The 27,092-nt window shown below is 41.9% G+C and overlaps 1 protein-coding gene across 2 annotated transcripts in view; it reads right to left on the bottom strand.

The window, feature by feature from the left end:
- The window catches only part of WIPF3 (WAS/WASL interacting protein family member 3), an 80,102-nt gene extending 54,979 nt beyond the window's left edge, over positions 1-25,123 (bottom strand). Inside the window, exons 1-2 of one of the 2 annotated variants that reach the window (XM_074340929.1) lie at positions 24,555-25,123; positions 1,809-1,958 (exon numbers count right to left, since the gene is read on the bottom strand). In XM_074340929.1, coding sequence (XP_074197030.1) covers positions 1,809-1,901 — 93 coding nt within the window. In that variant the 5' untranslated portion in view covers positions 1,902-1,958; positions 24,555-25,123. The remainder of the gene's footprint in view (positions 1-1,808; positions 1,959-24,554) is intronic. The other variant, XM_074340930.1, reaches the window with a different exon arrangement.
- Between the last annotated feature and the right edge of the window lie 1,969 nt (positions 25,124-27,092).

Raw genomic sequence — 27,092 nt, 5'->3', positions numbered from 1 at the left:
TTCACTGGAATAAATTGCATTTCTGTGCACATCCTTGGATAAATTGTTTTTGGTTCCTCTAGGGTTAAATTCTTAAGTCAGTCTCAAAAATAAAACTACCTGATTATCAGAGGAAAAAGTATGATACATTCAGGTTTATTGTTTTCTACCAGAGAACACTCTAGAAAGACTCATTCAACATTGAGTCCCAGGTATTTGTGTGTTGCCAGAAATATTTTTAAAAAGGGCTTATTTCCCCCAGTCCCCAAGAATACGGTTTATAATAAGTTTATCCTGGCTACGTTGATGGGTATATTGTGGTTTTTGAGGTTATTAAAGTTTACTTCTTTGGTGCTAGCAAGTCTATGTAAGCTCCACGTGACAGTTCATGTATGTTTCCTTTACTTATAAACTGTTCATCTCCTTCATCCCCTGTGGGGTCAAATTCAGCAGTGGAACTTCAATACCGACTCCTCCTCTTTCTGTATGCCAGTTAGAGAGCTTTCAGATGTAAGACACCTTATGTGCTTGCCTTCCACTATCTTCAAGGGCCAGGGCCAAGTTTCAGGCAGATGTATGTCCCTGGTACTTCAAATATGGTTGGCACGCACAGCGAACGTCATAACTGGTGACATGACAGACATACTATTGCTCTTACCATGGCCTGTGGCTATGCAGCGAGCTCTCTGGCCCTCCCTTCTTAAGCAGTTCTCCCCATGGTCACGTCATCCATGCATCTGAGGAGAGGAGTGCGCCCCAGGGGAAGATGGCGGGAGAGGCTCAATTCCTGGGCTCAGCTGACTCGGCTCGTATCATCCCCAGGCAGCCCTGCCTCTGGTGCCATATCGCCATGGTATCCGTATCTTTTATCTTCCATTGAAAATAGGGGCTGCTGCAGTTTCACGCTAAGCCTCGCTCTCTAAGTGGCTCGTGGAGCAGAGAATGACGATGTAAGAAGTGCCCCAGCTTTTCCTCATAGCAAAGGTTCATTAAGCACTCACATCCTTCTATAACAAAGGGGGTGATTTTGTCCCACGGGGGATGGTTAGCAATATCTGGGGACATTTTTGATTGTCACAATTGGGGAGTGTGCTACTGGCACCTAGTAGGCATTAGCTAGGGATGTTGTTAAACATGTTACAACGCACAGAAAAGCCCTCCACGACAAAAAAAAAAAAAAAAAAAAAAGATCTGGCTTCAGATGTCAGTGGTACCAAGGTTGAGAAATCCTGCTCTCAAACAAAATATCCAGGCTCTGTGCCTCTCCTTCTAAATGGAAACCAAACCATTAAACCAAGAGAGGGTATCCGGCAACACAAATTGAAATAGACTGAATTCAGTCTTGCACAGATAGGTACTTTTCATTTAGAGCTTTGTATTTCGTTATGGCATTGCTTATGACACTTCTCTGACTTGGGTCCAGAAGCAGGCAACTGAAGCCCAGGCTGTCATTATCACCGTCCAATTACACACGGGAACTTGGCTTTGCAGCATGCCTCATTGGCTGTGCACTTCAGCGTGGGCTCTTATCGGAGGCTTCCAGTGAAATGGGAGACTCGGGAAGCCTGTATTGAGCAGCAGGAATTAGAGGAGAAATTGTGTAGACGTTTGTAGACAGACGACCCTGAGGTAGAGGAACGGGAAGAGAAATACCTGGCCAGGCTCGTCTGGAATCAGACGTTGGAGCTGCCAGAGCCAGCTGCCTGATGCCACCTGTCAAAGGGAGGTAGTTGGGTGGAGGCTGGTTTTGAACATTGAGCATCTTCTGGTCAAGTGTATTCAAAGCAGCTTATGCTGGACAGTGAATCAGACAGAAAAACAGGTCTTACCGGAGGTGCTGATGGCGGGGGAGGGGGAGGAGCCCCCAGAGGCGGGGGAGGTGGAGGCAAAGGAGGGGGTGGCGGTGGCGGTGGCACTGGCATATGTCACAGCTTCGCTGTCTCTTGCTTGTGAATGATCCCAAGAGAATGGTTTCTGCCCTGAAAAGGAGAAAAGGGATAGGTTTAAACTTGGATATCTTTATTCATGCACAGGCAATACATGTCATACAAACATACGGGTATTATAGTTTCCTCCCTCCCTTCCTCCCTTCCTTCTTCCCTCCCTCCCTTCCTTTCTTCCTTCCAATAAATACTGAGTGTCCATTGTGAAGCAGGCATTGTGTCAAGTGCTGGAGACTGAAACAGTAGCCAGATTCTGGAGAGAACTAGGTGATAAAACCAATAAAATATAGCAATTTATATCTCAATATTAATAGGGTATATAAATACATAGATAACAGCACCTCATTTCATAATGATTTTTCCAAGTAACTGATTAGCAATGCTAACCTTGTTAGCATTAAACTTGAAGGTTTATCATTTCCGATGCAATTTGAAAATATTCTGTACATACTCCCATTTTCCTTTGCAGAGCAAATGGAATGAAGATTAACCTTTTCTGAATGTCGCAGGCTCCACGTTACTCATGATGCCTGCCTAGCAAGGCTTACAAAGGCATTAGTCAGTTTCCTGCTTCCTGCTCTACTGTCAGTTCTTAACTTTTCTTGCTCCTCTGTTTGTTCTACACAATCAACTGGGTGAGGGTATGACACTCCTCTGCAAAGACTTCATATCTGGTGTTTACTACACAGAGGGCTTCTTGGCATGGTTTTCAAATATGGTTATGTTTCTAACAGTTAATATTGTAGGTTGTCTGATCTCCAAATAAATGTGGTAAACTCTGTGTAGTGGGTGTGTGACCATGTGCATGTGTGTGGACGTGTATGTGTGTCTTAGAATCCATATCAAGACACATTCCAAAGGCTTAAGACCTGTATTCAGAACCACCCCACCATTTACAAGAAGGAGGAAAATCTATGTGAGAATCTAAAAACAATTTAAGCAGAAACAGGAATAACCATCACACTTAGGCAGGCGTGAATTTGTATTTCTTTTGTCTCTTTAGTCACCTGGCAGGTCAGAACAAGGCCTATGCCTATTTCTTCAACTTTTAAGTCCTATGACATTTGTATCATTCCATGTTAATATTCTTATCTCGTAGAACTGGAAAGGGATTAGAAGAGTAACTTTAAAAAACTTCGGTGTTGCTGACTTAAGGGTTTTGCCATTTATCTAAGGAAAAATGACCGGAGGAAGTTCCTTTGCAGCAAAGCTATTCACATAACCCTTAGCACACAGCTAGATTATATCTCCCAGACTCCTTTGCAAGTAGTTGTGACCATGGGACTGAGCTCTGGCCAATAGAATGAAGGCAGAAGTGATGCGCTGTACCTGTAGCAAGAGCCCAGAAAGCCCCCTTCTGCCCACAACTTCTCTCTCTTCCTCCATCCATTGCCTGGCAGTCAATTTCCTATGTGTGGGGAGAACCAAAAGATGTCAGGAACCGGGATTCCTGACTCATTTTTTAAAAGCCATCTGCCCAACACCTGATTAGGCTTTGCATACATGAAAAATCCACTTCCACCGTGTTAAGTCATGGAGAGTTTGGAGTTAAGACGTTGTAGCCACTCATGCTTAACTTACCTAATATAGGAACTAAATTGAATACGCTGACTCTCATTATTGGTGATACTTATGTTTTACAAAGTTGCCATGTACAGAGTTAACAAATACTGAACCATTCACTCCTCCTAGAAGAAATACAGGTTCCTATGAACATCTGGTCACAAGATTTTTGTCACCTCATTAATACAGAATCTTGTTTTATGTGTGTTTCTGCTTAAAGACACCTTATTTAATATATGTTGTTGACACATTAACATTGAACTTGTGCCAACTGCAGCATCACTCACGCCTGAATGAAGCTTATCTAATACACACATTTTCTCCAGGAGGCCTAACACAGCCTTTGTGCACTCAAGAACACTAGACAGAACTTCAGCGTGACCCGTGGAGGGCCATTTAAAACAGTGAAATCACCATCAGAAAGTGCAAACATTTGAAAAACATGGCCCTAAACAGAATGTGTAAAGGACTCTTGTTTACAATATGAGAGCTGAAACAAGGAGGCAGAGTGTGCCCTGTTGGATCTCAGCTGGAAACACGTGCGTCGGGCCACTCAAGTTTCTCCCCACTTTGTATGTATCTTTGAATGACCATGAAAGTGCCTGTGAGTCTTGACCGTGGGGCCACGAGCAAAGTTTAGCGAGTAGGTGATGAGCAAACTATGGAGTCCGGCAATAATGAGGACCGCCTGTCTGACTTTTTGAACCCCTTGTGTGTGCTCAGCATGCATTCGGTACTTATAATCTGCTGTTTCCTTGAATCCTCTCAACGGCTCTGTGGTAGCCTCTGTCACTTCCATATGACAGGTAACCAAATTTTGTCTCAGTGAGGTTACGGAGTTTCTACTAAATTTCAGAAAGAGTACCAGAGCCGAATTAAAGCCCTGGTCTTTCTGATCCCAGACCTCATTTCTTTGTTTTACGAACTTGGTATAATTCAGGCCGTATTACCTCTCTGCTTCCATTGTGCAAAGATTTAAAATATTTCTGAGACCCTCAAATGAAAGGGACCTCATACAGGTAAGTATAATTCTACTTGCTTCCCCTAACCTAGGCATCCTTTTTACCACCTAGCTTTTTTAATTTATAGGGGTGACATTGGTTAGTAAAATTCTATAGGTTTCAAGTGACAATTCTATAATCCATCATCTATCTGTTGCATTGTGTGTTCACTACCCAAAGTCAATTCTCCTTCCATCACCAAATATTTGACCCTCTTTACTCTCTTCTACCACTCCCACTCCCTTACCCTCTGGTAAAACTAAATTGTTGTCTGTGTCTATGAGTTTTTATTTGTCTTGTTCATTTGTTGCTTTCAGTTTTATAGCCCTATATGAGTAAAATCATACGGCTCTCAAATTTTTATGTCTGACTTATTTCACTTAGCATGATAATCTTAAGATCTATCTACGTTGTCACAAATGGCAGTATTTCATCTTTTCTTATTGCTGAGCAATATTTCATTGTGTATATGTACCACATTTTTATCCAATCATCTATCGAAGGACACTTTGGTTGTTTCCATGTTTTGGCCACCATGAATAATGCTGCAATGGACATAGGGGTACATACATCTTTACGGATAAATGTTTTCAGATTTTTTGGGTAGATACCTAGACGAGTTTTATCCATATAGATCTGAGAATGATTAGGGACCACTGGGCTTCTGTTTTGCTGCAATCACAGGAATGATTTTTCACACTCTAAGATTAAAGGATATTTTTATATGCAGTACTTGATGGCTGTAAAGCCTTTTTCCTGACAGATATATTAATTAAGCAATTATCGAGAGAAGTATTTGACAAATCTGACAGTCAAGAATGCAGAGCTCCAGGAAGTCACAGGCTGTACCCATACGCTCTTTGATGCTTTGTGCTCTCCTGACACATTTGAAAATGTTATTTTGCTCTGTAATGTATTTTTAAATGCTCAGGATAAAAAAAAAAGCCAGACTCTCAAAGGCCTTTTAATATTTTCTCCCAACTCATCAAATAACTCTGACAAGCAGCGTTGAGATGCAGGTTAGATATTCAAGCACCGTGAGAGGGTGGCAAAGGGAACAGAATTGCCACCACTTCCACGTGAGACCCTGAATACAGGCGACAGTGCTGGCCTTAGAGTCAGACAGACCTGGGTTCTACTTCTGCCTCTGCCTTTTTCTAGCTGTATGGCCCTGGTCAAGTCCCTTCACCTCAGTGGGCCTCGTTGTCTTTATTTGTAAAATTGCTATGTATAATTGTCGTGCAGGGGACCCAGCTCGCTGCGCCATTTGTCATGCGGGGCGGCCTGTGGGGTCTCTGCTCCCGCTCCCCACAAGAGAACGCAGGACTTGGTGAGGCCAAAAAGGAACACCCACGGAGCCATAGGTAGGGGAGTCATACCACTATACTCTCGCTGGCGTCTGGGTTGGAGAAACAGGAAACAGGAGTCACACAATTCTCAACCCTCATTGCTCTGCTTGCAGGCTCAGCCACCATCTTCTTGCTAGCCCCCATTTTCTGCTAGCGTAGCCACGGCAGTTATATTAGTGGCCAACGGTTCACTGGTTACAGCTGACAGCCAACTAGCCACAGCTGATGGCCATCCAATCACAGTTGATGGCCATTTACTACCTGAGCCAGCAGCTTTCGATGTGAGGCCAAGAGCCTGGAAACTGCTTTCTGGGGCTCTGTCCCCACAATAATGCTTAATTTTTAGTTTGTTACCAGGAGTAAAACAAAGACTGCATATGAAGAACAGAATACAGGTCCTGGTTCACAGCAGATACTTAATTGGAAGTCATGTTTATCATCATGACACCACCACTGACTCCATCGCCACAATAACTGTAAGAAAAGATGAAGTAGGATAAATGCCCCAGGAGAGGGGTGGAGCACTAGGGAAAGTCATGATTGATTCAAACACAAGGAGGCGGGAAATGGTAAATAAATGTTTGGTAAAGCTATTGCATTTTTCAACAGGTAAAAAGGTGGCTATAGGAGTCTGGTCCAGTTGGAGGAAGTAGCATAGAAGCAGAGATATGGAAATGGAATCACGACACAAGCAGCCTGGAAGGCGCTGCCTGTGTGGGAGAAAAGAGGAAAAGGCTGGATCACAGCGGGGCTTGAATGACACTAAACTGCTTTGCAAGTGTCTCCGTCCTTGGGTATGGGTGGACATCGGCTTTGTCATGGCCATCGACCGTCTTTTGAACACTTTTCTATATCTGGGGAATGTCTCACATTATGAGAAATGACACAAGCAGCCTCCCCCAGACAGAAGTCAGGAACTCCTTTCTCCAGCATCCCTTGCAGGGAACTGATTTGTGACCATTGACTCAGAGGTGAGTAAACGGTGGATGGACAAGGTGTGGAGGGGCCTTGGCTAACAAGCGTGATGGCCTGGGTCTGGAGTGGGCAGTTCCCTCTCAGCTCTCGCTGACCCATATTCAGTGGGAAGGCAAGGCCAGTATTGGCCAGATTCCCCCTCTTTTTCCCCCAAAGGCTCCAAATCCCGATATTTTTGTGTGAAATACAGTTTTGAAATGTGGGTAACTAATTGTAAAAGCATTAAAAGATACAGTGGGCCAAACGAACGTGTCTGCAGGTCACATAGGACACACAGACTGCCATAGTGCAACCTCGTCATCCGGGAACTGGTGGGGGTGGAGGTGGAGTAGGGGTGGGCTACTTGGTGTAGGGATTACTTTTCTCTCCTACCCTCTGCTTCCCTTCTTTCCCCACCTGATGAGTCTGTCTGTACCCATTCAGCGATAGATGGGACTGGGCTTGCCTATCTTGTTAACATAAAAAGTTAGATATGTGTACATTCCAACTGCGCCTTGTGACTTATTTCAGAGAGAAATAATTCACAGTAAGCAATTTGACGAGTTGCTCTTCTCACACTCACTTATTTTACCAAGAGCAGTTTCTCAGATTGCAGCTGTTCACAAATAGAAAATGCGCCTGTTTAAAAATATGAGCATGAAGGATTATTGCCACTCTTTGACGAAAACGTCTTTTGCTGGTTCTAAAAATACATTTCAATAGGAATCTGAGAATAAGGCTCTCCGTGCACTCATAACTTTTTCTGTTTTGACACTATCACACGGAAGCTCTTTCCTTTGGCTGTGAAATCAGGGAAATGAACAGGGATGTCTCACCTCTGAGCTCATAAAGGCAAATGAACCCCAGGAGGCAACCCACTTCTCCCGTTTTGGCCTCCGCAGGGTCCTGCCATGCTACAGATCAGCCATTTATTTATCAAAGGTGCCTGCCCTGCAGTCAGGAAACCATAACCCACAAATAAAAAGCTTCTCAAAAAACATGTGGTAAAGTTGCCAAAGCTGTAAGTAAAATAATAAAGGATTTTAAAAAAACAAACAAACCCTTCTCTACAGGTGATGGTGAAAATAGTTGATGAACGGTCACTTTCTGTGGTCACTTTATCATTTAAAGAGTCAATTCTTCGGGCACGTCCCTATCCTGGGCCTTCCCACCTGTAAGATCTCTCGCCTCACATACCATCTCCCACCTGTAAGAGCTTACCTGTAAGATCTCTTGCCCCACATACCATCTCTCCCAGTCAAGACTGTTCTCTTACAGGCTAAATGGAAGTTGCTACTCTCACTCTCCTCAAATGGTATAAAAATCCTGGAAATATTTAGCCTTTTTGGGGAGGTGGGACGTGTTGGCCTGAGTAAGCAGAAAAGCAGGGGACAAGGAAGGAGGAAATAAAATGCACAGGATAAAAAAATAAAATAAAATCCTTGAATATTTGTGTTCTAGATAATAGTAAAATAAGTGAGTTCTGACACAGCCCTTACTATGTGTCAGGCCTCGTTCTTAGAGCTTTTCATATATTTACCCATTGAAGGCCCCAAACACCCCAGTCAGAGAGATACTATTATTACCTCCATTCTTCTGATGAGGAAACTGAGGCACAGAGAGGTTCAGAAAGTTACCCAAAGTCGTACAGTGAATTAATGGAGGAGCTAGCATTCAAACCTGGGATGTCTAGCTCCAAAGTCCATACTCTTAAGTCATTTGTTTACACATTACTTTTAGAGTTTTTGTCACATCCACATACACCTTTAAAGCTTAAATTATTACTGTAAACGGAAAACCAATATCATTTGCCATAAATAGATGGTAATAATAAACATAAACACAATAATTACTGAAAGGTTTTTCTATGTACCCTCTAAAGTCATTTCAGGTTTCCCTAGTGATACCTAAGTCTTTGTGCTTTGGGGAACAGTGACCTAGAGCAATGCTTCCCAAACTTGAATGGAGGATGCATCACCTGGGGTTTTGTTAAAATGTAGATTGTGATTCAGTAGGTCTAGGACAGGGCCTGGGAGTGTGCATTTCTAACAAGGTGAGCTCATCACTATTTGTCTGGGGACAACATTTTGAGTGGCTCTAGAATATGGAAGCCCGTAAGAAAGGTACGTCTGCACCCCAACCTACTGAGTCAGAGTCTCTGGAATTATCTTACCAACAAGTGATTGTTTTGTGCACGCTCAAGTTTGAAAAGACCTGTTCTAGAATACTGGGATGATGATAGTCTCTGACCCCTACAGTCAGAAATTGTGCTCTTTGCTGAGAAGGCTCTTTTTCTGTAGACTCATTTAAGTTCAAAAGACTGGATCCATAAAGATGGCATACTGAACTTCGAACTGGAATTGACACACAAAAGTGAAAGAGAAACCAAGCTGAGTGTCCATTCACCTCTCACATGGGTGAGATGAAGAACTTTTGACACCTGAGAAACACCAATAGCTCCCGAAGCTGAATCTGCTCAGCCCTAACCGGATATGAAAGTTGATTATCTGCTGAAATGCTTAAAGGATTGTCAACGCGAGTTCTAAAATGAAGACATGCTTTAACCACAATCTAATAGGAAACCAATCTAATATGAGCTCACACCTACAATGAGTTCATAAATTGGTTTCCTTTTATAAGATTCTTATTGAAATGCAAATTTGTTCCCAGATCATTCATCCAATTCATTATAATGTTTGAACTGTACTTGGTGGAGGGAAAAATGGAGATATTGATAATATTTATCACTGACTCAGTTATTTATATTATGGCTAAATGCCAGAAAGATTGAGTGTGTGATTGTCAAGGGTAAAAGGAGAAAATATTTATTTCCTGTGTGTTTTTTAAAAAAAATGTTGCTGCCTTTGAATTAGCTAAAATAAGAACTAACCTTATTAAAAATACATGATATTAATCACACATAAGTAAGGCTCATTTTATGTAACAGCTAGGCTTCTGAAAAGTGGCATCTCTAATTTTGGAATGTTGAGGCATGCTTTAAGTATACAAAAGGAGTTGATTATTCAATGGTAACCCACAATCAATGTTATGAAAAATGAGTCATTTTTATAAAATAAAGTACCACGTCTTATTTATTTTATGATGTTATTAATAGATTTTATAAGGGGGGTGTTTTTTACTCTCTAAGGCTAAAGTGGTACCTTTTCACTCAGGATTGTAAATACTCCTGAAAATGCTGTCCTGAGAATCATCGAGGAAATCACGGGCAGACTGGAGGTGGCACCGGGTACAAGACTTTAAGACAAATTGTTCCTTTCAAGATTTACATCCGAGACTTTAGATTAGTTTCAGTATTTTTACCTTATTCCTACTGCTACACCTTGGGGCAGAGAAAGACGGAGCAATTCTGGCACCTGCAGTCCTTCATCCAGTTTGAAGTTCTGCTAGAACCTCAAACAACCTGCTGTGAGGAGCCACGGGCATCTGTCGCCAGGCAGATTCCTTTCGATGGCAGCAAGCACAGTTCACAGACAGCCAAGTCTGATAAACTGGCTGGAGGTCTCCCCACTCAGATGACAGGGCATCACTCTCCAAGTTAACACATACTCCTTTCAAGGCTGGTTACTGTGGAGTCAAGTTCTAGATCTCATCCTCCACTCTGTGCTATCCACCGTATATGCTAGCCACGCCACACTTGTGATATTTTGTTACACACCTTTTCTTTATATCTCTATGTCTTTGTCCATGCCATTCAGGCTGCATACGATGGGCTTCGCCACCTGCAAAATTCCTATTAATCCTTTAAAACATGCTCAGGTGCCAGGTTCTCTGCACAGATTTCCTTCTCTGTTTGGTGCAGCTAATTGCCTGCATCATACTTTGTTCACAACTTATTATGGCACTAGGCACTCGGGCAATTTTCTTTTCACATGCCTATGTGTCTCCCTACACTGAACCATGAGCTCCTCAGAGATGCAAAGATAGGGAGTCTGTCTTAGGTATCTTGGCATTGCCAAGGTCAAAGGGAATGCCAAATACCATTGCCTTGGTATTGTGACGGGGAAGGAATAGAAAATAAATACATCAGAGGTCATGGCAACTACTCAAGCAAAAGGTGGAGACACACTGGCAGCAGAGCATGATGTAAGTTCTATGGGAATCTACGATGAAATAATCATCTTAATGATTATTAAAGAAAACAATTAGAAGCTCAAATAAGAAGTGGAAGAGAAGTGCAGGAGAAATTGCTGCCCAACTAGATTTTATTATCAGTGTGGGAATAAAATATATTCCGGAGGTTTGGTTCTGAAAGTGTACAGTGTACACAGAAAAGCTTCACCTGGCATCTTAGAAACGATGGGATCGAGGAGGAAGAGCAGTAGTTTGATAGTTGGGAGAACTGCTTTCCAGCTCTGGATTGAAGGCCCATCTATAAAAAGGTAAAGTGTGTTCCTTCTTTCCCAATGTGCATGAACGTGAGGACCAAATGAGTACTGCTTTGAGATAAGTACTCAAGAAATTAAAAATAGCATCTGATCTTCTCCAAGAAGCAAAATTCTTTCAAATACAATTTTCTTAATTGAAGATGTAGTGGCTTCCTAGAAATGGCAACTTGTACGAATGGGCACCAGAGAGGAGGCTTTTTAACCTTTTAAATTTGAAAACACTTTTCAAAATAAATTTGAACTCAAGGTCTGCTTTTCAGCTGGTGGAGTGGAAATATCTCTGGTCCCTCCTTTTCTGGAAAAATATTTCAAAATAATAAGGAAAGGGAAACTCACAAATATAAACTCATTTGGGGATAAAAACTAGATTTCTATAACCCTGAATAAAGAGGACATAAAAACCCAAATTAGAGAACACTTAGAAAATAAAGATAATGAAAATATGACATATCAAAATCTGTGGAATACAGCTAAAGCATGGTTCAGAGCAAAAGTCATAGCTGTAAGAAATTACATTTCTTTCTTTTTTTTTTTTAAATTTATTGGGGTGACAATTATTAGTAAAATTACATAGATTTCAGGTGTACAATTCTGTATTACATCATCTATAAATCCCATTGTGTGTTCACCACCCAGAGTCAGTTCTCCTTCCATCACCATATTTCTAAAACAAAGAATTAAAAACTCTCAAGAAGCAAGAATAACAATATCATAAAACTGAAGAAAGCAGGTGGAAAAAACCAGTATTTGTCAATTAATTTAAAAACATATATTTAGAAATTAGAAAAACTAATAAATGCAAGAGTTTATTCTTTGAAAAACAGAAAAAAATAATAAAAGTAATTATCTAACCTAATCAAAAAAATGAGGAAAAGAGAAAGCACAAATATACAAAATAAGGCATGAGAATGGGAAAGGAAATGATAACAGATATAGAAGACATGGAAACATTTCGCTCAAATCTTTGCAGAGGACTCTGAAAACCTGGATTGAAATGGACAACCTTCTAGGAAAATATGAATTATTAAATGGGCCAAAACAAGGGAGAAATCTAAACAGAAGAAAAATAAGGTTCTCAAAGATTCATCAAGAAGCATGAAGACCAGACAGATTCCAGCTTGAACTCTACCTCCAAGGAGCGGTTAATTACCATGAAGCAATCAGACCCGAACCGGAGAAAGACAGAGTGAAAAAAAGAAAAAGAAAAAGAAGAACGAGAACTGCTCACCAATCTCACTTATGAATATTGAGGACAAAAAATAATATGTATAAGTAAACAGAATTCAGCAACACACTAAAAAGAATACATATCAATCAAGTAGGGTTTAAAGGCAAGGGTGTTTCAATGCTAAAAAAAATCTACTGATTGAATTCATCACATTACAGGCACAAAAGAAGAAAATCATAAGATCCTTTCCATAGCTGTTCCAAAATATTTATAACATAACTCAAAACACATCATGGTAAATGGGGAAAGACTAAATAAATTCCATTTAAAGTCAGGTACAAGACAAAAGCGTCCACTATTGCCACTACTATTTATCATTATCCTAGAGGTAGTAGTCTATTCAATTAGATAGCAGAACAAAATAAAATATATAATAATTGGAAAGGAGGAGTTTCAATTATTTTTCAAGATGATATGGCAATATACATGGAAACCTCAGAGAATCAATAAACAAGTTATTTCAAACAATAAGAGAATTTGAAAGTGGCTTTTCAAAACCAAGAAACAAAATCCCAAACTATTCCTGCGTATAAACAATAACTGTTAGAAAATATTATGAAGAAACAATTGTATTTACAACAGCAACGTTACAAAAGCTACTTAAACATTAATTTAACAGAATATGAAAAGACAGACATGAAAAAACTTTAAAACATTACTGAGACACAGTGAAGATATTGAAAACTACCAGGGTGCCAAAAAAATGTATACACATTACTTGTATACAAGGATGTATACACATTACTTGTATGCCTTGTTTTGGCACCCCTGGTAGTTTTCAATATCCTCACTGTGTCTCAGTAATGTTTTAAAGTTTTTTCATCTTTTGTTATAGGTATATATTGAGTATTACCATTTTAATAGTTTTATCCTTTCTTAAAATGTGTATACATTTTTTTGGCACCCTCTGTGTATTCTACTCCTGGGTAGGAAGACTGAATGTCATATAAATGATAATTTTCTCTATATTTATAAATATAAGGTGATCATAATGAAAATACCAACTTGTTTGTTCTTTAGAACTAGGCAAGGTGATTCTAAAGTTCATATGTAAAATCAACATCACTGAGAACAAATAAATTATAAAGCCATGTACATTAAAAAATTCAGTACTGGTATATGGAAAAATAGTAAGGTAATTGGAACTGAGAGTCCAGAAATAGACCTAATTTTTTGAAAATCTGGCTCTGATTAAAACAAGGAAAGATGCTGTATATCAGTTATTAATTAAAGATGAGTTATTAATTAAAGTTATTGAGAAAATAAGGTAGCAATTTGAGAAAAGAAAAGATAACCATGTAAGGATCACAGGCTTTACATTAAAATACATTCCAAAGAAACAAAATTTAAAATTTTTTTTAAAAAATGAAATTAGAATCATACTACAACAAAATATAGAAAAAATGTTTAAGTATTCTCAGTCAGGAAGGATATAAAAGAAAAGTTTCTGCAAAAATAGGTACATATATGCAGACATCAGACCACAATAAACAAAGTCAAAAGGCATACTATACATTGGAGGAAAATGACATTAAAACAAAAATATCATACTACAAACTGGGGGAGAATTACAGTAAAATAAAAATTACAGTTAAATGGCTGTTTTCCTTTATTTTCTATGTAAGACGTTCCCACAAACCCATAATAACGATCAATAACCCAATAAGAAAATGGACAATGGGCCAAACACTGCACAGAGAAAGAAATACAATGGCATTTAAAAACATTTGAAGATGCTCAACCTTATTTATAACGAGACAATGCAAGTCAGAACCACACTAAGATACCATTTTTCACTTAGATTGGCCAAGATCAAGTTTGATAAATGTGTTGGAGAGAGTGCAGAGAATCAGACTCTCATAATTATTGGCGGAAATATAAATTAGGATTACTTTCTGTAAAGGGCAATAAGCAAATATATCAAAAGTTTTAAATAATCTTTTTAATTCTAGGAATTTATGTTTAAATATTACTGATACACTTACCTGTGTGAAAAATAATGTGTGCAGTGACATTCATTGAAGCATTATGTTTAATAGCAAAAGGCTGGATATAACCTATATAATGATTGACTGGGAAGTGGTTACTAAAATTATGGTTTATACCTTTTAATGGCATACCAGGTAGCTGTTAAAATGAATATGGCAGCCCTATATGTAACAATATGGAAGGATTGCATTTTAAGTGAGAAAAGCAGGCAGCAAAAAATGTATACATTGAATGACCATGCCTTTTTATTTGTGTTATATTTGTATACCTATAAATATACCATATATATCTATACATATATATGTAGGTATATATATATATACTTATATGTATATATGTATGAAATATCTCTGCAAGAATGTATAACAGCATGTGGTCTGAGAATGGGGTGTGAGAAAGACTTGCTTTACACTGTACATCCTTTGTACATTATTTGAAGTATGTATCATGTGCATTATTATCATTACCTATTCGAAAAACTAATTTTAAAAATTAAAGTTCTGGTCGCCCCAATAAACTTTAATTTAAAGAAAAAAAATTAAAGTTCTGGGTTGCCTTCTTTACTTGGGATTATTGTGAAGCAGTATTTTTAAAAATGTTTTGCACTATCTGAATTAGGAGACCTCTCTAGATCCAAAAGGTAAAAAAAACAAGTGAATGAAGAAAAACATAAATTTGTCTTAGGAGCAAGGGTGGTAGATGAGTGTAAAGGGGGTCAAATATACGGTGATGGAAAGAGAACCGACTCTGGGTGGTGAACACACAATGCAATATATAGATGATGTAATACAGAAGTGTACACTTGAAACCAATATAATTTTACTAACCCATGTCACCCCAATAAACTTAATTAAAAAGAAAAAGAAAAACATAAATGTGTCTTGACCATTTGGTTCAGGTGAGCGGCTGCTAGATCCACAAAGAACGGTGAAGAGGGCTTTGCTGGGCTGGCCCTGTGTACAGACCTCCAGGACAGCTGGAATCACCCCTACAGCCACCCACACATGTCAGAGGTGACTGACCAAGTGTGCTCAGAAAATAGCCAAGAGTAGAACAAACTCTGCTCCAACCAAGCCAGAACCCCTTAGTTAATTGTTCTGTTACTGCATGGTGAGCACACAGTGAGGAACAGTTTTAAGACACGTTTGTCCACTAGACATGAATCATTTGTGATCTGGTGCCAGCTGTAACCAATCCTTGTCAATCATTAAATGTGACAACACAGGAGAACACTCTGAAAGAACACCTGGTGGTGGCTTTCTTTCTCCAGCCACAAAGGACTGCATCCCTGGAGCTTATGGAACAGGTATCATGGCCCATCATTCTTCGGCAAATGTAACTTAAATGGATAAAGTCATAATAACTTCAGCATCACGTAAAATTCACTGAGCATCCATGAATGCAAAAAGACACAGTACCAGGCATAAACCCAGATCCCCTTTAGCTTCTTTCTAGAAGTCTGCAGGTGAATTTCTAAAGCTTTAGGACATACACATTTGGTTGAAAACCAGAAAGATAAAAAAAAGGATGCAAAAGCTGTTAAAATGTGCAGAAAATTCATTTTAAATTAAGGAAAAATGTTTGCCTGCTTCTCTTGTCTTATGCAGTTATCCGTTTCTGAAGCTACTTTATTTTTCCTCTGATTTGCTGGAGAGCAGCACGATTGAACACAAATATTTCATCCAAAACTTTAAAAGACTAAGTTGTTGTTAGAATAAACAACAACTTCAAGGGACCCTGGAAACTTAAAATCTATTGCTGTCATTAGAAGGAAGTACGAAGTACTTTTTCTTGGTTCTACTGTATGAGGAAAAAAAATGTCCCTTGCTCGATTAGGGCAGTTATAATTTATGTCAGACACATAGCAAAGGGGCTAATGTCATATTTTACTATAAGTTTATTCCCTGGGTAGATGTAATTGATGTTTTAACACTCACACACATGGTTGGGAGAGCAGTTTGTTAAGCCGTTCACTAACAAAACCACAGTTCACATGTACTAATTGGATCCTCGATACTGGGAACTCCGATTATTATTTACATAATTATCTTTCATCCCCTTGCTCCAAACTCTGCACAACCGATGTTATTATCCCCATTTCACCGATGAAAAAACAAAGGCTCAAAGATGCAAAGTAATCTGCCCAAGATCAAATAACTGGAACATACAAACCACATCCAACCTAAGCGAGTTGACCCCCAAGGCTGTGCACTTTCCACTGTTCCACCCAGCTTCTGACATGCACGTCAGACTCTGCATAGTGAATACAACGGAGCAAATGTTTCCTGAGCTTCTTTTCTATGGTAGGTACTATGCAGCCACCGAGCGAAATGATAAACATGAATTGCGGTAATCAATGAATATTTGATGAATAAATAAATCTGTAGACACATGGCTCCTATTCACGAATTATAGCTTATTGTACTTAGGAAAAGGTGAAAAAGGAGGAAAACAAAAGAAGAGGTATCAACAAAACCAATGTATAGAAAAGGACAAAATAAGTTCCCATCTATCAGTAATCACAATAACTGCAAACAGACGATTAATTCCTTTACTAAAAGACAGATATTCAAACTGCTTATAAACGCCAGTTGTATCTTCTTTATAAGAAACACGGCTAAAACAAAATCATGTTAAAAACTTGGAAGGGAAAAGAATGAAAACAGTACTCGAGGTTGACGCTAAAAACTGGTGTAGACCTCTCATACATTGCTGGGGTGGATGTAAATGGTGTGGCCACTTTGGAAAAGTTTGGAAGTTCCTCGAAACTTTTTCCTGTTAAACTGAGTTCTCATAAGACTCAACAATTCCACTCCTAGGTATCCATCCAAGAGAAATGAAAACAGATGCCCACACAAAAACGTATACATAAATGTTTATACATTTTTCATCACAGCCAAAATGTAGAAAACTATCCAAATGTCCATCAACTGGTGAGTGGATAAACAAACTGCAGTATAGCCAGGCAATGAAATATTGTTCAACAATAAAAAGGAATGAAGTACTGGTGCATACTATAGTTAGCATAGATAAACCCAAAAAACATTCTGTTAAGCAAAAGAAGACAGTCACAAAAGGCCACAAATTGTATGATTCTATTTATGCGAAATGTCCAGAATAGGTAAATCCATAGAAATAAAAAGTTGATTACTGGTGGTCAGGGCTGAGGAGATGGAAGATGGGAAGTGATTGCTAATGGGTTTCTTCCTGGGGTGATGAAAATGTTCCAGAATTAGATGACAGGGATGGTGGTGTGACTCTGTGAGTATCCTAAAATCACTGAATTGCATACTTTAAAAAAAAAAATTTTTTTAATTGCATACTTTTAAAGAGTGAATTTCATGGTGTATGAATTATATCTCAGTAAGGCTGTTATTTAAAAAAAAACCACACACACACACAAAACAAAACTGGTGAAGTATGATTAGTATCAGGCAGAACAGAATCCAGGGCAAAAGAAATATTACTAGAAATACAAAGGGCTTTGGAAACATGAATAAAAGGGTAATTAATTGCTTCCATGGGCTATGGACAAATAAAAAGCATAAGAAATCTCGGAGCCAGGCCTCGCCTGACTGAAGGGAGCGGGGAGGGTGCGAGCAGAGCGATGCCATGTGTGCGTGCGTGACAGCCAGTCCGTGAGCAGGAGCTCACAGAGCCAGGTTGTCAAGGAGTCTGAGCTTTATTTTGTAGGCTTTTAAAGACAGGAAAGGTGTTAGACATTCGTGTTTTCACAAGAACACCCTGGGGGCCATGTGTGGAAAATGAATTAGAGGGAGAAGCAGCAGCAAATACGCAGACCTATTTGGGAATCCACAGGGTCCAGGATGGATATTTCTTTGAATTAGAATAGGCCATGGAGTAGCGCCAAGGAGAATATTAGGGTATCTCGGAGGGGGGGCAGGAAGGGCCCAGGATAACCCCAAGGCCCCTTGCCAAGACAATCTGGTGTCAAATAAGGAAGACAGGAGAAAGTGTATGTGTGTGTGTGTTGGGGGGGAGGGAGGGCGGGGGTGACTGGGCAGGGAAAAGTGAGTTTAATTTGAAGCATGTGGAAATTTAGATCTGAAATTCAGAAAGACGTGCTGGTGACAGCGGTTTAGGAATCTTTCCATAAGGCCGTTGGGTGTGTTTCGTTCTCTAACGCTAATTGTATGCGAACTAGAAACGTATAACATTTTAGATTACTGAGTCACCTTTTGTAATTTCTAATGACGTTGGGGTATGGCTAATAATGGAAGGAAGGCAGGTGCTGATACTGCTGGTCGCCTACTCAATAACCATTCCCTCTTCTGCCTCATAGCAGAGCCCCTAATTTGAGGGGGGTGGAGGGGTGGCAGTTGCAATTTGCCCAGCTGAAAATACTTGATTTCTCAGACTCGCTTACATTTAGAGTCACCCCGTGACACCATTCTGGCCAGTGAGATGAAGGCCGAAGTTCCTGGGGAGGGCATCCCTTGCTGACGAAAACAGCAAACCTCTCTAATAGAAGGGCCCTCACGCTTTAGCTATTTCAATGCCCCTTGTCTTCCCGCCTGTACCACAGATGGAAGCCCAGAGATGCAGCAGCCATCCTGCGAGCAGGAGGCAACCAGATTTAGGAGGAGGTTCTACTGGCTAAAGACAGCAAAGCAGGCAGATGAAAAGAGGCTGAGTCGCTGATAGCAGTGCTTGAGCTCCGCCTTGGCCCTGGACTACCTTTCTTGGGAGTCCAGTTCCACAAGGCAAATAAACTTGTATCTGCTTAAGCCACATTCTGATGTGTGCATTGTTTTGTTTGCTTTTGTGCTGTTTTGGCAGCCGAATGCAATCCGAACTGATACAAGTCACACACACACACATTTATAGTGTGTATATATGTACATATATACATATATGTATATGTATATAAAACCATTATTTCAATTACTAAAAAGAAAAGTTTAAATATACTAAAATATTATTTATTCTTACTACCAAGAAGCACTGAAAACAATAAGGGGCTTAAGAGAGAGCAGAGAGCACTGGAGTTTTCTTTTCCCAAACATGGTGATAAAATTTACAGCTAAAGGGAGATTATGGGACCACTAGTAAGAAGAAAATTCACAAATGTGTACTTATCTGTTAATGAGTATATGCGCGCGATGACACTCTTTGGACTTTTTCTGGACGAGGTATACTGATCCGGTTCATTTAAATAGCTTCTGCCAGAGCAAATATTCTTAAAAATGGGATTGTTCCCTTGGCTTTCACAAGAATTATAATCTTTGGAAAAAGAACCTTTCTACTTTCCCAGGCACCCAGGAAACTCGGATGATGAGGAAATAGCACCTCCTGGAGCCACAGTCTCCTGGCCCTTCACAGAACAGCTTTCACTGGGCTGTGCTCTGGGATTATGTCTCCGGAACCACTGTCAGTAACATTCTAGGAAACACTTATTCTTGCCTTCTGCCAGAAATGTCTTCCCGGCAGGGACCATGTTGAAGACTTAGACCTCTGTGGCCACAGTGACAGCTTTGAAGACCTGCCAGGAGAAAGTTATCCCAGGTTTCAGGACCAGGAAAAGCTGGGTAACTGATCTGTTTTTATCTCATGGTCACTGTGGATCGAGTAACAGCTATTTGTGTTTTCCTCTTTGTTTTAGCTACAGGGAAGCTCGGACAAATTTTTAATTCCATCTGCAGAAACAACATTAGATCTTAGAATAAACTCATCTCTAGAAACTACCTGCACCATATGATATATTCTTGTTCTCTAAAATAACTCTGATTTGACCTTACTTTCTAATCTGTGTGTTTCTCTGCACTCTAATTTCATCATCTATTCGTTTTATGTTGTTTACTACCTATTTTTGTAAACTCCTCAAATGCTTTATGGAACAGTGAACATTTAAGGCAAACAATGTTTTAAATCATCAGATAATAATAATAATAATAATAATACTCTAATTTATTGAACATTGCTATGAACGAGGCACTGTCCTAAGCACTGAACCTCTTTTCACCCTAAATGTGGGGTAAGTACCACCATGATGCCCATTCTACAGATGGGCAAACAGAGTCACAGAGAGGTTATGTAATTTATCCAAAATCATACAATAAATAAGTGATGAAGGCAAGATTCAAATCCAGGTATTCTGAATTACATAAGTTCTACAACTGAAGAAATAATAATATTTAATTTCTAAAAGAAGTAGAGGCCTTCTGATATTATAGGCTGAGCTTAGCATCCTTCAGCTTTAACGGAGATGTATTATACATCTATTATACTTCTCATTCATCATTCATACAATCATGCCTGGTGATCCATATCAGCAGACGAGAATGAGATAGTAAAAGTCAAAAGGACAGATAATCCAAAAATAATTAGCTTTTCATGTTGGATCATAAAGGTATTCACTCACTCACTCACTCACTCACTCACTAATTTATTCAGTACCCATCATGGGCCAGGCATGATGCAGGCGTTGGGAACAGAGATGAAGTGGATCCAGTACCCGCCCTCCAGGAACTCAAGTGCAATAAGGTTGAGTCAGGCAGGTAAAGGGCACCTTGGGGTTCTGAGTGGGCTGATAGCAGACCAGAGCAGGGTGTGACACCATCACTCTGAAAGCAGTTTAGCTCTTGGTTTCTGCGTCCTAACTGATAATGGGAGAAAGAAGAATCAGCTCCCCCATAGGGGTGTTGTGATGAGTTCACACACACATAGTGCTTAGCCTAGCCGAGCATACTAAATGTTCTGTAGTGTGAGCCTTTAGCTTGGGCGCCTTGCTTTGACATACTCGTGTACTCACACGACACATGTCCTCAGAAGCTCAAGAACCGAGGCTGGATACTACCTCCCCTGCCTCCTCCCAGGAGCTGACTAACTTACAGTCCACGGGCAGGCCTGGCATTCTTTTCTGGATGCCACCAGCTCAGATTCAGTGCCTTGCTGGAACACATCGCCCACATCAGATGAATATTCCTTCAAGATGCACTTGAAAATCTTCCTCCACAGTGCCTGGCCCACATGATGCCCGCCTGGCATTTCTGCCCCATTTGCTCTGCTTCACTTTACCTGTTTGGCATGTCAACATGGCAGTGCACTCTACGTTTCCCCGGCTGCATAACGGGTCAAGTTCCCGCTTGAACAGGTCTCAGGAAAGACCCAACTAGAATTGCAAAGGGGGGAGTTTCAAGTGCATTACTGGCGGAAGCCAGAGAGAAAACACACGTGCGGCACCTGCTCAGCATCAGCTGGGAGCCGTACGTCTCTTCGGTGTTGTGCTGTGGTTAAATAAGAAGGAATTAATCATTTTCTCACCAACCCTAACTCATATTTAAGAGTTCCCTTTCGCAGTTTGTTTTGTCATGCTATCAGCAAAGTCAGTCAAACATTACGGTTCCTTTCTAAATATTCCAGCAGCCAGATGGCGGGAGCAATACTGTGACAAGGGAAAACTTGCCTAGAGATAACTTGATGATGCATAATCCTGCCGGATGGCACTCGGCTGAGCAGATTCACCCAGAGAGACCTCGCCAGTTGCCCCACTTCATCCAGCTTCTTCAAACCCAAACTGTCTAACTCCAAGAATAAGACAAACATTCAACTCTGCAATGTGTAGCTGGCTAGTAAAAACAAACACATGTCTACTTTTCTAAGTTCTGAATTGTAGGCAGAAGTATAAAATTGCTAGAAGACTGCGCATTAGGACAAATCTCTCAAGATTTCTCTCTAAGTATTATAATACTGTACCCTAAAGTTTCAAATATTTTTGCATCAAATTTAGTGGACATTTATAACAATGTTTGCTAGAAAACAAATTTCCTTCCTTCTGCCAAGTTACTTTCGTATTTTTTTTAAGCATTAATGAACATATATTTATAAAGTCTAGAATGTAGGAAAGTTGACTGTTCCTCCCTGGTGAAAATTCTATATGTTCTCCTCTAGAGTTAATTACATTTTGGTTTCTCAGATCTTTTGAAGGTTATATTTTTTTATTCTTTGTGTCTGTGTTTGAGTGACTGCAAAATCACAACCTGTGCTCTATGGTTTCTGAACAATACATCTCCTAAAAAGAGCCTTGCCAGGTTGGACCAGCTGGCTTTCTCCTGTTCCTAAAACTGTCTGTTCCGAGACACACACAGCCTCCATCCCTTCTGCTGCTGGCGAACTGCAGTCTATGACACTACCTCACACTCACAATTAGAGGAAAACAACAGAAGACTCCTGGAAAGGGACAAAAAGGGAACACGGAGAAGTTAGCCTTCAACACTCTGTCTCCCTAATGGCTCTAACCTGATTCAGGTCACTGAAAACTGCCTGTTTGTGGTTGCATGTGTGAATCTGACGTCTGTGCATCCAGGTTCTTAACCCTGCCTCCTCTGCTTAAGGCATTTAGTCTCTGTGACCTTTTATTTTCCCATCTGTAAAAAGGCACAACAACAGTATCTCCCTTAAAGAATTTTGAGTCACATGCAGTGATGCATACAAAGGCATTTGGTAAAGCCCCCTGCAGTGTATATTTCATTTCCTGTAATTCCTCAAATTTCTTTTGCTCCCTGCCCTTTTTTTTTTCTCCTGATTTTGTTTCTGTGGTTTTTAAATGTATCTCTAAAATGCATTGACTGGAAAACTGCACTAATCTGTGTGCAGTTTAGTAGCACTGTGTGCTACCACAGTGAGTGGACTTTAGCATTTAAAAATTTGTGTTTTTATTGAGATAAAACTTACATTAAGTCAAGTGCACAAATCTCAAGGGACTAACTACATAAATTCTGATACGTGTACACTTGTGTAACCCGTATTTAAGCAGAGGTTGGAGGCATTTCCAGCGCCCGGAAAGCCTCCCTCGTGCCCTGTCCAGGTAATTATAAAGCCCAAAGGCAGCCCCTCTTCTAATCTCTATTGCCATGATTAGCTTTGCTTAAAGTTAAAAAAAAAAAAAAAAAAAAAAAAAAAAAATCAGGGAAGGATGGAAGCTCACTGCTAATTACTATTGCTGACCACAAGAATGTACTTCTAATCCTTCCTCTGAAGAGAGGAAGGATTCTGGAAAGAGGAGAGAGGCACTAACTTTCTAAATCACACAGGTGATGCTGAACTAGGCCCTCATTTTGCAGCCAAAGACCTGAGGCGGCTCGAGAGGCGAAGTGACACCCAACTTACTGCTACAGAGTAAATTTCCTCCCAAATGCAGCCCATCACAAAACACCCCCAGTGTCCGGGAGTTTGCTGGTGCGCCCCAGGGGGGCGGGAACAGCTCTCGCGTTCTCTCCTTGCAGAACTTCTTTCCAGAGAGCAGCGCACACTCGGTCCCCATGCCACCCCCGCTCGCGCCGCAGGCACACCCACGAGGCTGGTACTCCACGTTCAGAAGACGCTGTTCCTGCGATCTATTGCCTGCCTGCCCACGAGGCCAGGGCTGGGCAGTGCCCCCTCCCTCAAACCTGTTACCCGCACTGCCTCCGGGTGTGCTGGAGGAGTGGGGAAGGGGATAGGCTCTGTCTCCTCCCCGACTTATCCAAAGGACTTTAAAGTCAGTCTGTGTCCAGACCTAAACCCCTGGAGAACAGGCTACTGGCCTCAGGGCCTTGGAGAGGAGCACTGGGAAAGGAGTCCCGAGACCTGCACTCTGGCCGCTGCCCAGTCACCATGAGCTGTGCGACCTTGGGCAAGTCACTTCACATCTGCAGACTAGCTTCCTCATTGGGGTCTGCTTCTGTATCCCCAAAGCCACCTCTAGTTCTGCAATTTCTTAGCTCTGTATTACTCCGCCCCAGCTCTTCCCGCGACAGCCCCCGTCTCAGCGAGACCCCAGCCTTTTGTTCTGGGGGTGAAGCCGGGAAGGGAGGAAGGGAGAGCTTCGCGAAGGACCAGGCCAGGGTGGCCTCGGCGGCAGGGGCCATTCATTGGAGAGTCGGGTCGGGGGAAGTCACCAGGTAACCCCACGGTGACCTGGTTCCCTTCGCGATCCCGTTACCGCTGGGCCGCAGAGGCGCCGCGCAGAGGGCAGCGGAGCGCTTTGAGGACAGCCCCGGTTGGGTGTCCTTCGAACACGGGCACGCGCGTGGCATCCCTGTCCCGAGGTCACCTCTCTCCTCCCCCCCCGGCCGGCCGCGCCGCCATCCCCCCCCCCCCCCCCCCAGATGAGGACGGGGACGCGCGCCGCGCGCCGCAGCCTTCAGCTGGCGGCTCGGGGGCGCCGCGGCGGGAGGGGCTGGCCAGAGTCCCCCCCCCGCCGCCCGCGCCCTCTCTCTCCCTCCTCCCCCGCCGCGCCGCTGTTCCAGGGGGCGGCGGCGCGGCCGCGCTCTGCGATCGGTGCTGCTGCGTGCGGTGCGCTCTCGCCCCCCAGCCCCCAGCTCTGGTGCTGCCGGGACGCGGAGGCGGGGCCGTAGCCCCCACCTGCTCTGCTCTGCCCTGCCCCGAGCCCGCGCCGCCGCAGCGCGCAGGGACGCGGCACAGGCGGGCGGGGTCGCTCGGGAACCCGGGAGGCGGGTCCCAGCCCCCAGGCGCGCTCTCTGGGGACAGAGTCCCAAGTCCTAGCTGCGGAGACAGCGGGGCCTAGGAGGACCCGTGGTGCGGGCGACACACGCGGCGCACCGCGCACTGGGGGGACCCCCCCACTCCTTCAAAAATTATTTCCAAAGTATTTCGAATCGTCCCTGTGCTCAGGGAGGAAAAAAGAGAATACGATCGCCTCTTGCCCTCACAGAGTTCACGGGCTAGAAAAGGGAAACCCACTAGTGGGCAACTACATCCAGAACCAAAAAGGGTTAGTCACAGAGGTGGCGCCTGATCCACACTTGGGGGGATGTCAGGGAAGGCTTCTGCAGAAGCCTGGGTGAGGAAGCAGACTGGTTGAAAACCGAAATAAGTCTGAAGAGCTGGAAGAACTCGGTATGCCCAGCAAATTCCTGTCACACTTCAAGTTCAGACCCCTTGGAAGAAGCAGGAAGGTTGTGTCTGAGGCTGGATGGTTTGCTGAGGATTCGGTATTTCCCATACCCTGGGTATTCCTGCCGGCAGAGCAAGAGCTAAGAGGATGCTCATGGACCCTTCACTCAGCCATGCAATGTGTGAGTTTCTACAGTGAGCCAGGCACTCAAGGGCCCTTAGGGTGTCCTGGTGAGGGCGGCAGGGTCTCTAAGACTAAAGGAGTGACTGGTCTGGAGTGGAGGCTTGTGTGAAGTACATAGGCACACAGGTGAGGGAGACATTCATTAATGCCAGCAGAGACCATCTCATCCATGCATTACAACCTGTCTCCAGATTCGGATTCTGTAGCAGCTGTGGTTAAAGTATGTCCCTCAAACAGACCGTGGCTGGTTTCTTCATTATTCATGTTTATAGCTTGACAATGTATAGGCTTATATTTATAGCAAGGATAAATAATTCACTCCTGATGTGTTTGACTCCTGTGTTGTCACGAACATGAGTTTCTGTTTGATTTAGGTGAAGAAGGGCATATGTGTAGCCATTGGTGCTTCCCACCTGTCTAGTCCATGTTCCTCCTGCCTTCCCTCCTTTAGAACCATAGACATGGGCTTGCAATCTGAAACACTGTGCTCAACCTAAAATTCATAAATCATTTTGCCTAGGTCATCACTACTTATAAAACAAGTTTCAAAAAACGCCAAAACATTACCAGACCTTCTGTTTCTCTGGATCCATCCCTAATGATCATTCTCATTAAACACGTAACTGCTAGTATTCTAATACAAAAAGGAAGAAAAAATAAATTAGCAGAAGAGACCTTTCCATAAGTCCAGAAAGTTCCCACTGGGTCTTCTGCTGAGTGCCCCAAGCAGGAGCTAGTTGAATGGAAAGGATGTTATCTTAAGGGATAGATATGTGCTGGCTTGAATCAAATAATTTGGGAACAGAAAATGCTACCGATTGGAAAGACTGTGGAAGTAATGAGTGAAGAAAGTAGGGACATTGGGGCTAAAAGCTTCAGCTGCCCAATGTCTTATTTCCATGGGAGGTAACTGCCATTGGTGTCTTGTTTCTATGGACATTAGAGAAAGATTCATTCCCACCTAACTCCACTAAGATGTATATAACTGCAGGACACTGGTATTCTGGGTTGATGATATTTGTTTAGAGGCACACACTGTCAGTCACCTTCCCAGTAGCCAAACCATTCTTTCTTTCTTTCCTGTTAACAGAACTGAGGATCATGATTTGTCCAAGACTAACAAGGCAATCCCATTCCTGATTTCCCACCCTTTCATGCAGGTAAGAAACTCATTGACCCAGTTCTGGCCAATGAGCTGAAAGAGGGTGTTGCCTGGGGGCGCTTCTGAGAAATCTTTTGCTGGCTCTGTCCTTCCATTTCCCATGTTCTTTAGGCCTTGGATGCGCGTGAGTTGCCTTGTGATGCTGCAACCAGATTACAACCCAAAGCCAATAGAATCAGAATGACAGAGTGAAAAATAGAGTCAGTGTGGTAACTGCTGGGCATGTGAACCAAAGCCAGTGACAGCCCATTTCTGAACTAGTTGTTCTGTGAGAAAAACAGCCCTTTCGTTTAAGCCACTGAAATGGGTTTTCTGTTCCTTGTAGCCAAATGTATCCTAACTAGTACAGTACCTGGTAAAGGGCAAACATCGCTTCTCCTGCCATTGCTCACAAAATGTCTGTAATAGTTCACCTTTCACTCCTGCTTATGAACAGATATGAGGTATGATCAAATAACACGGTGAATGCGGCTGCAG

This window comes from Rhinolophus sinicus, linkage group LG09 (genome assembly GCF_036562045.2).
Source record: "Rhinolophus sinicus isolate RSC01 linkage group LG09, ASM3656204v1, whole genome shotgun sequence".
Lineage (NCBI taxonomy): Eukaryota > Metazoa > Chordata > Mammalia > Chiroptera > Rhinolophidae > Rhinolophus > Rhinolophus sinicus.
The sequence above is the reverse complement of the archived record's forward strand: the minus strand, read 5'-3'. Positions and strand labels throughout refer to the sequence as shown.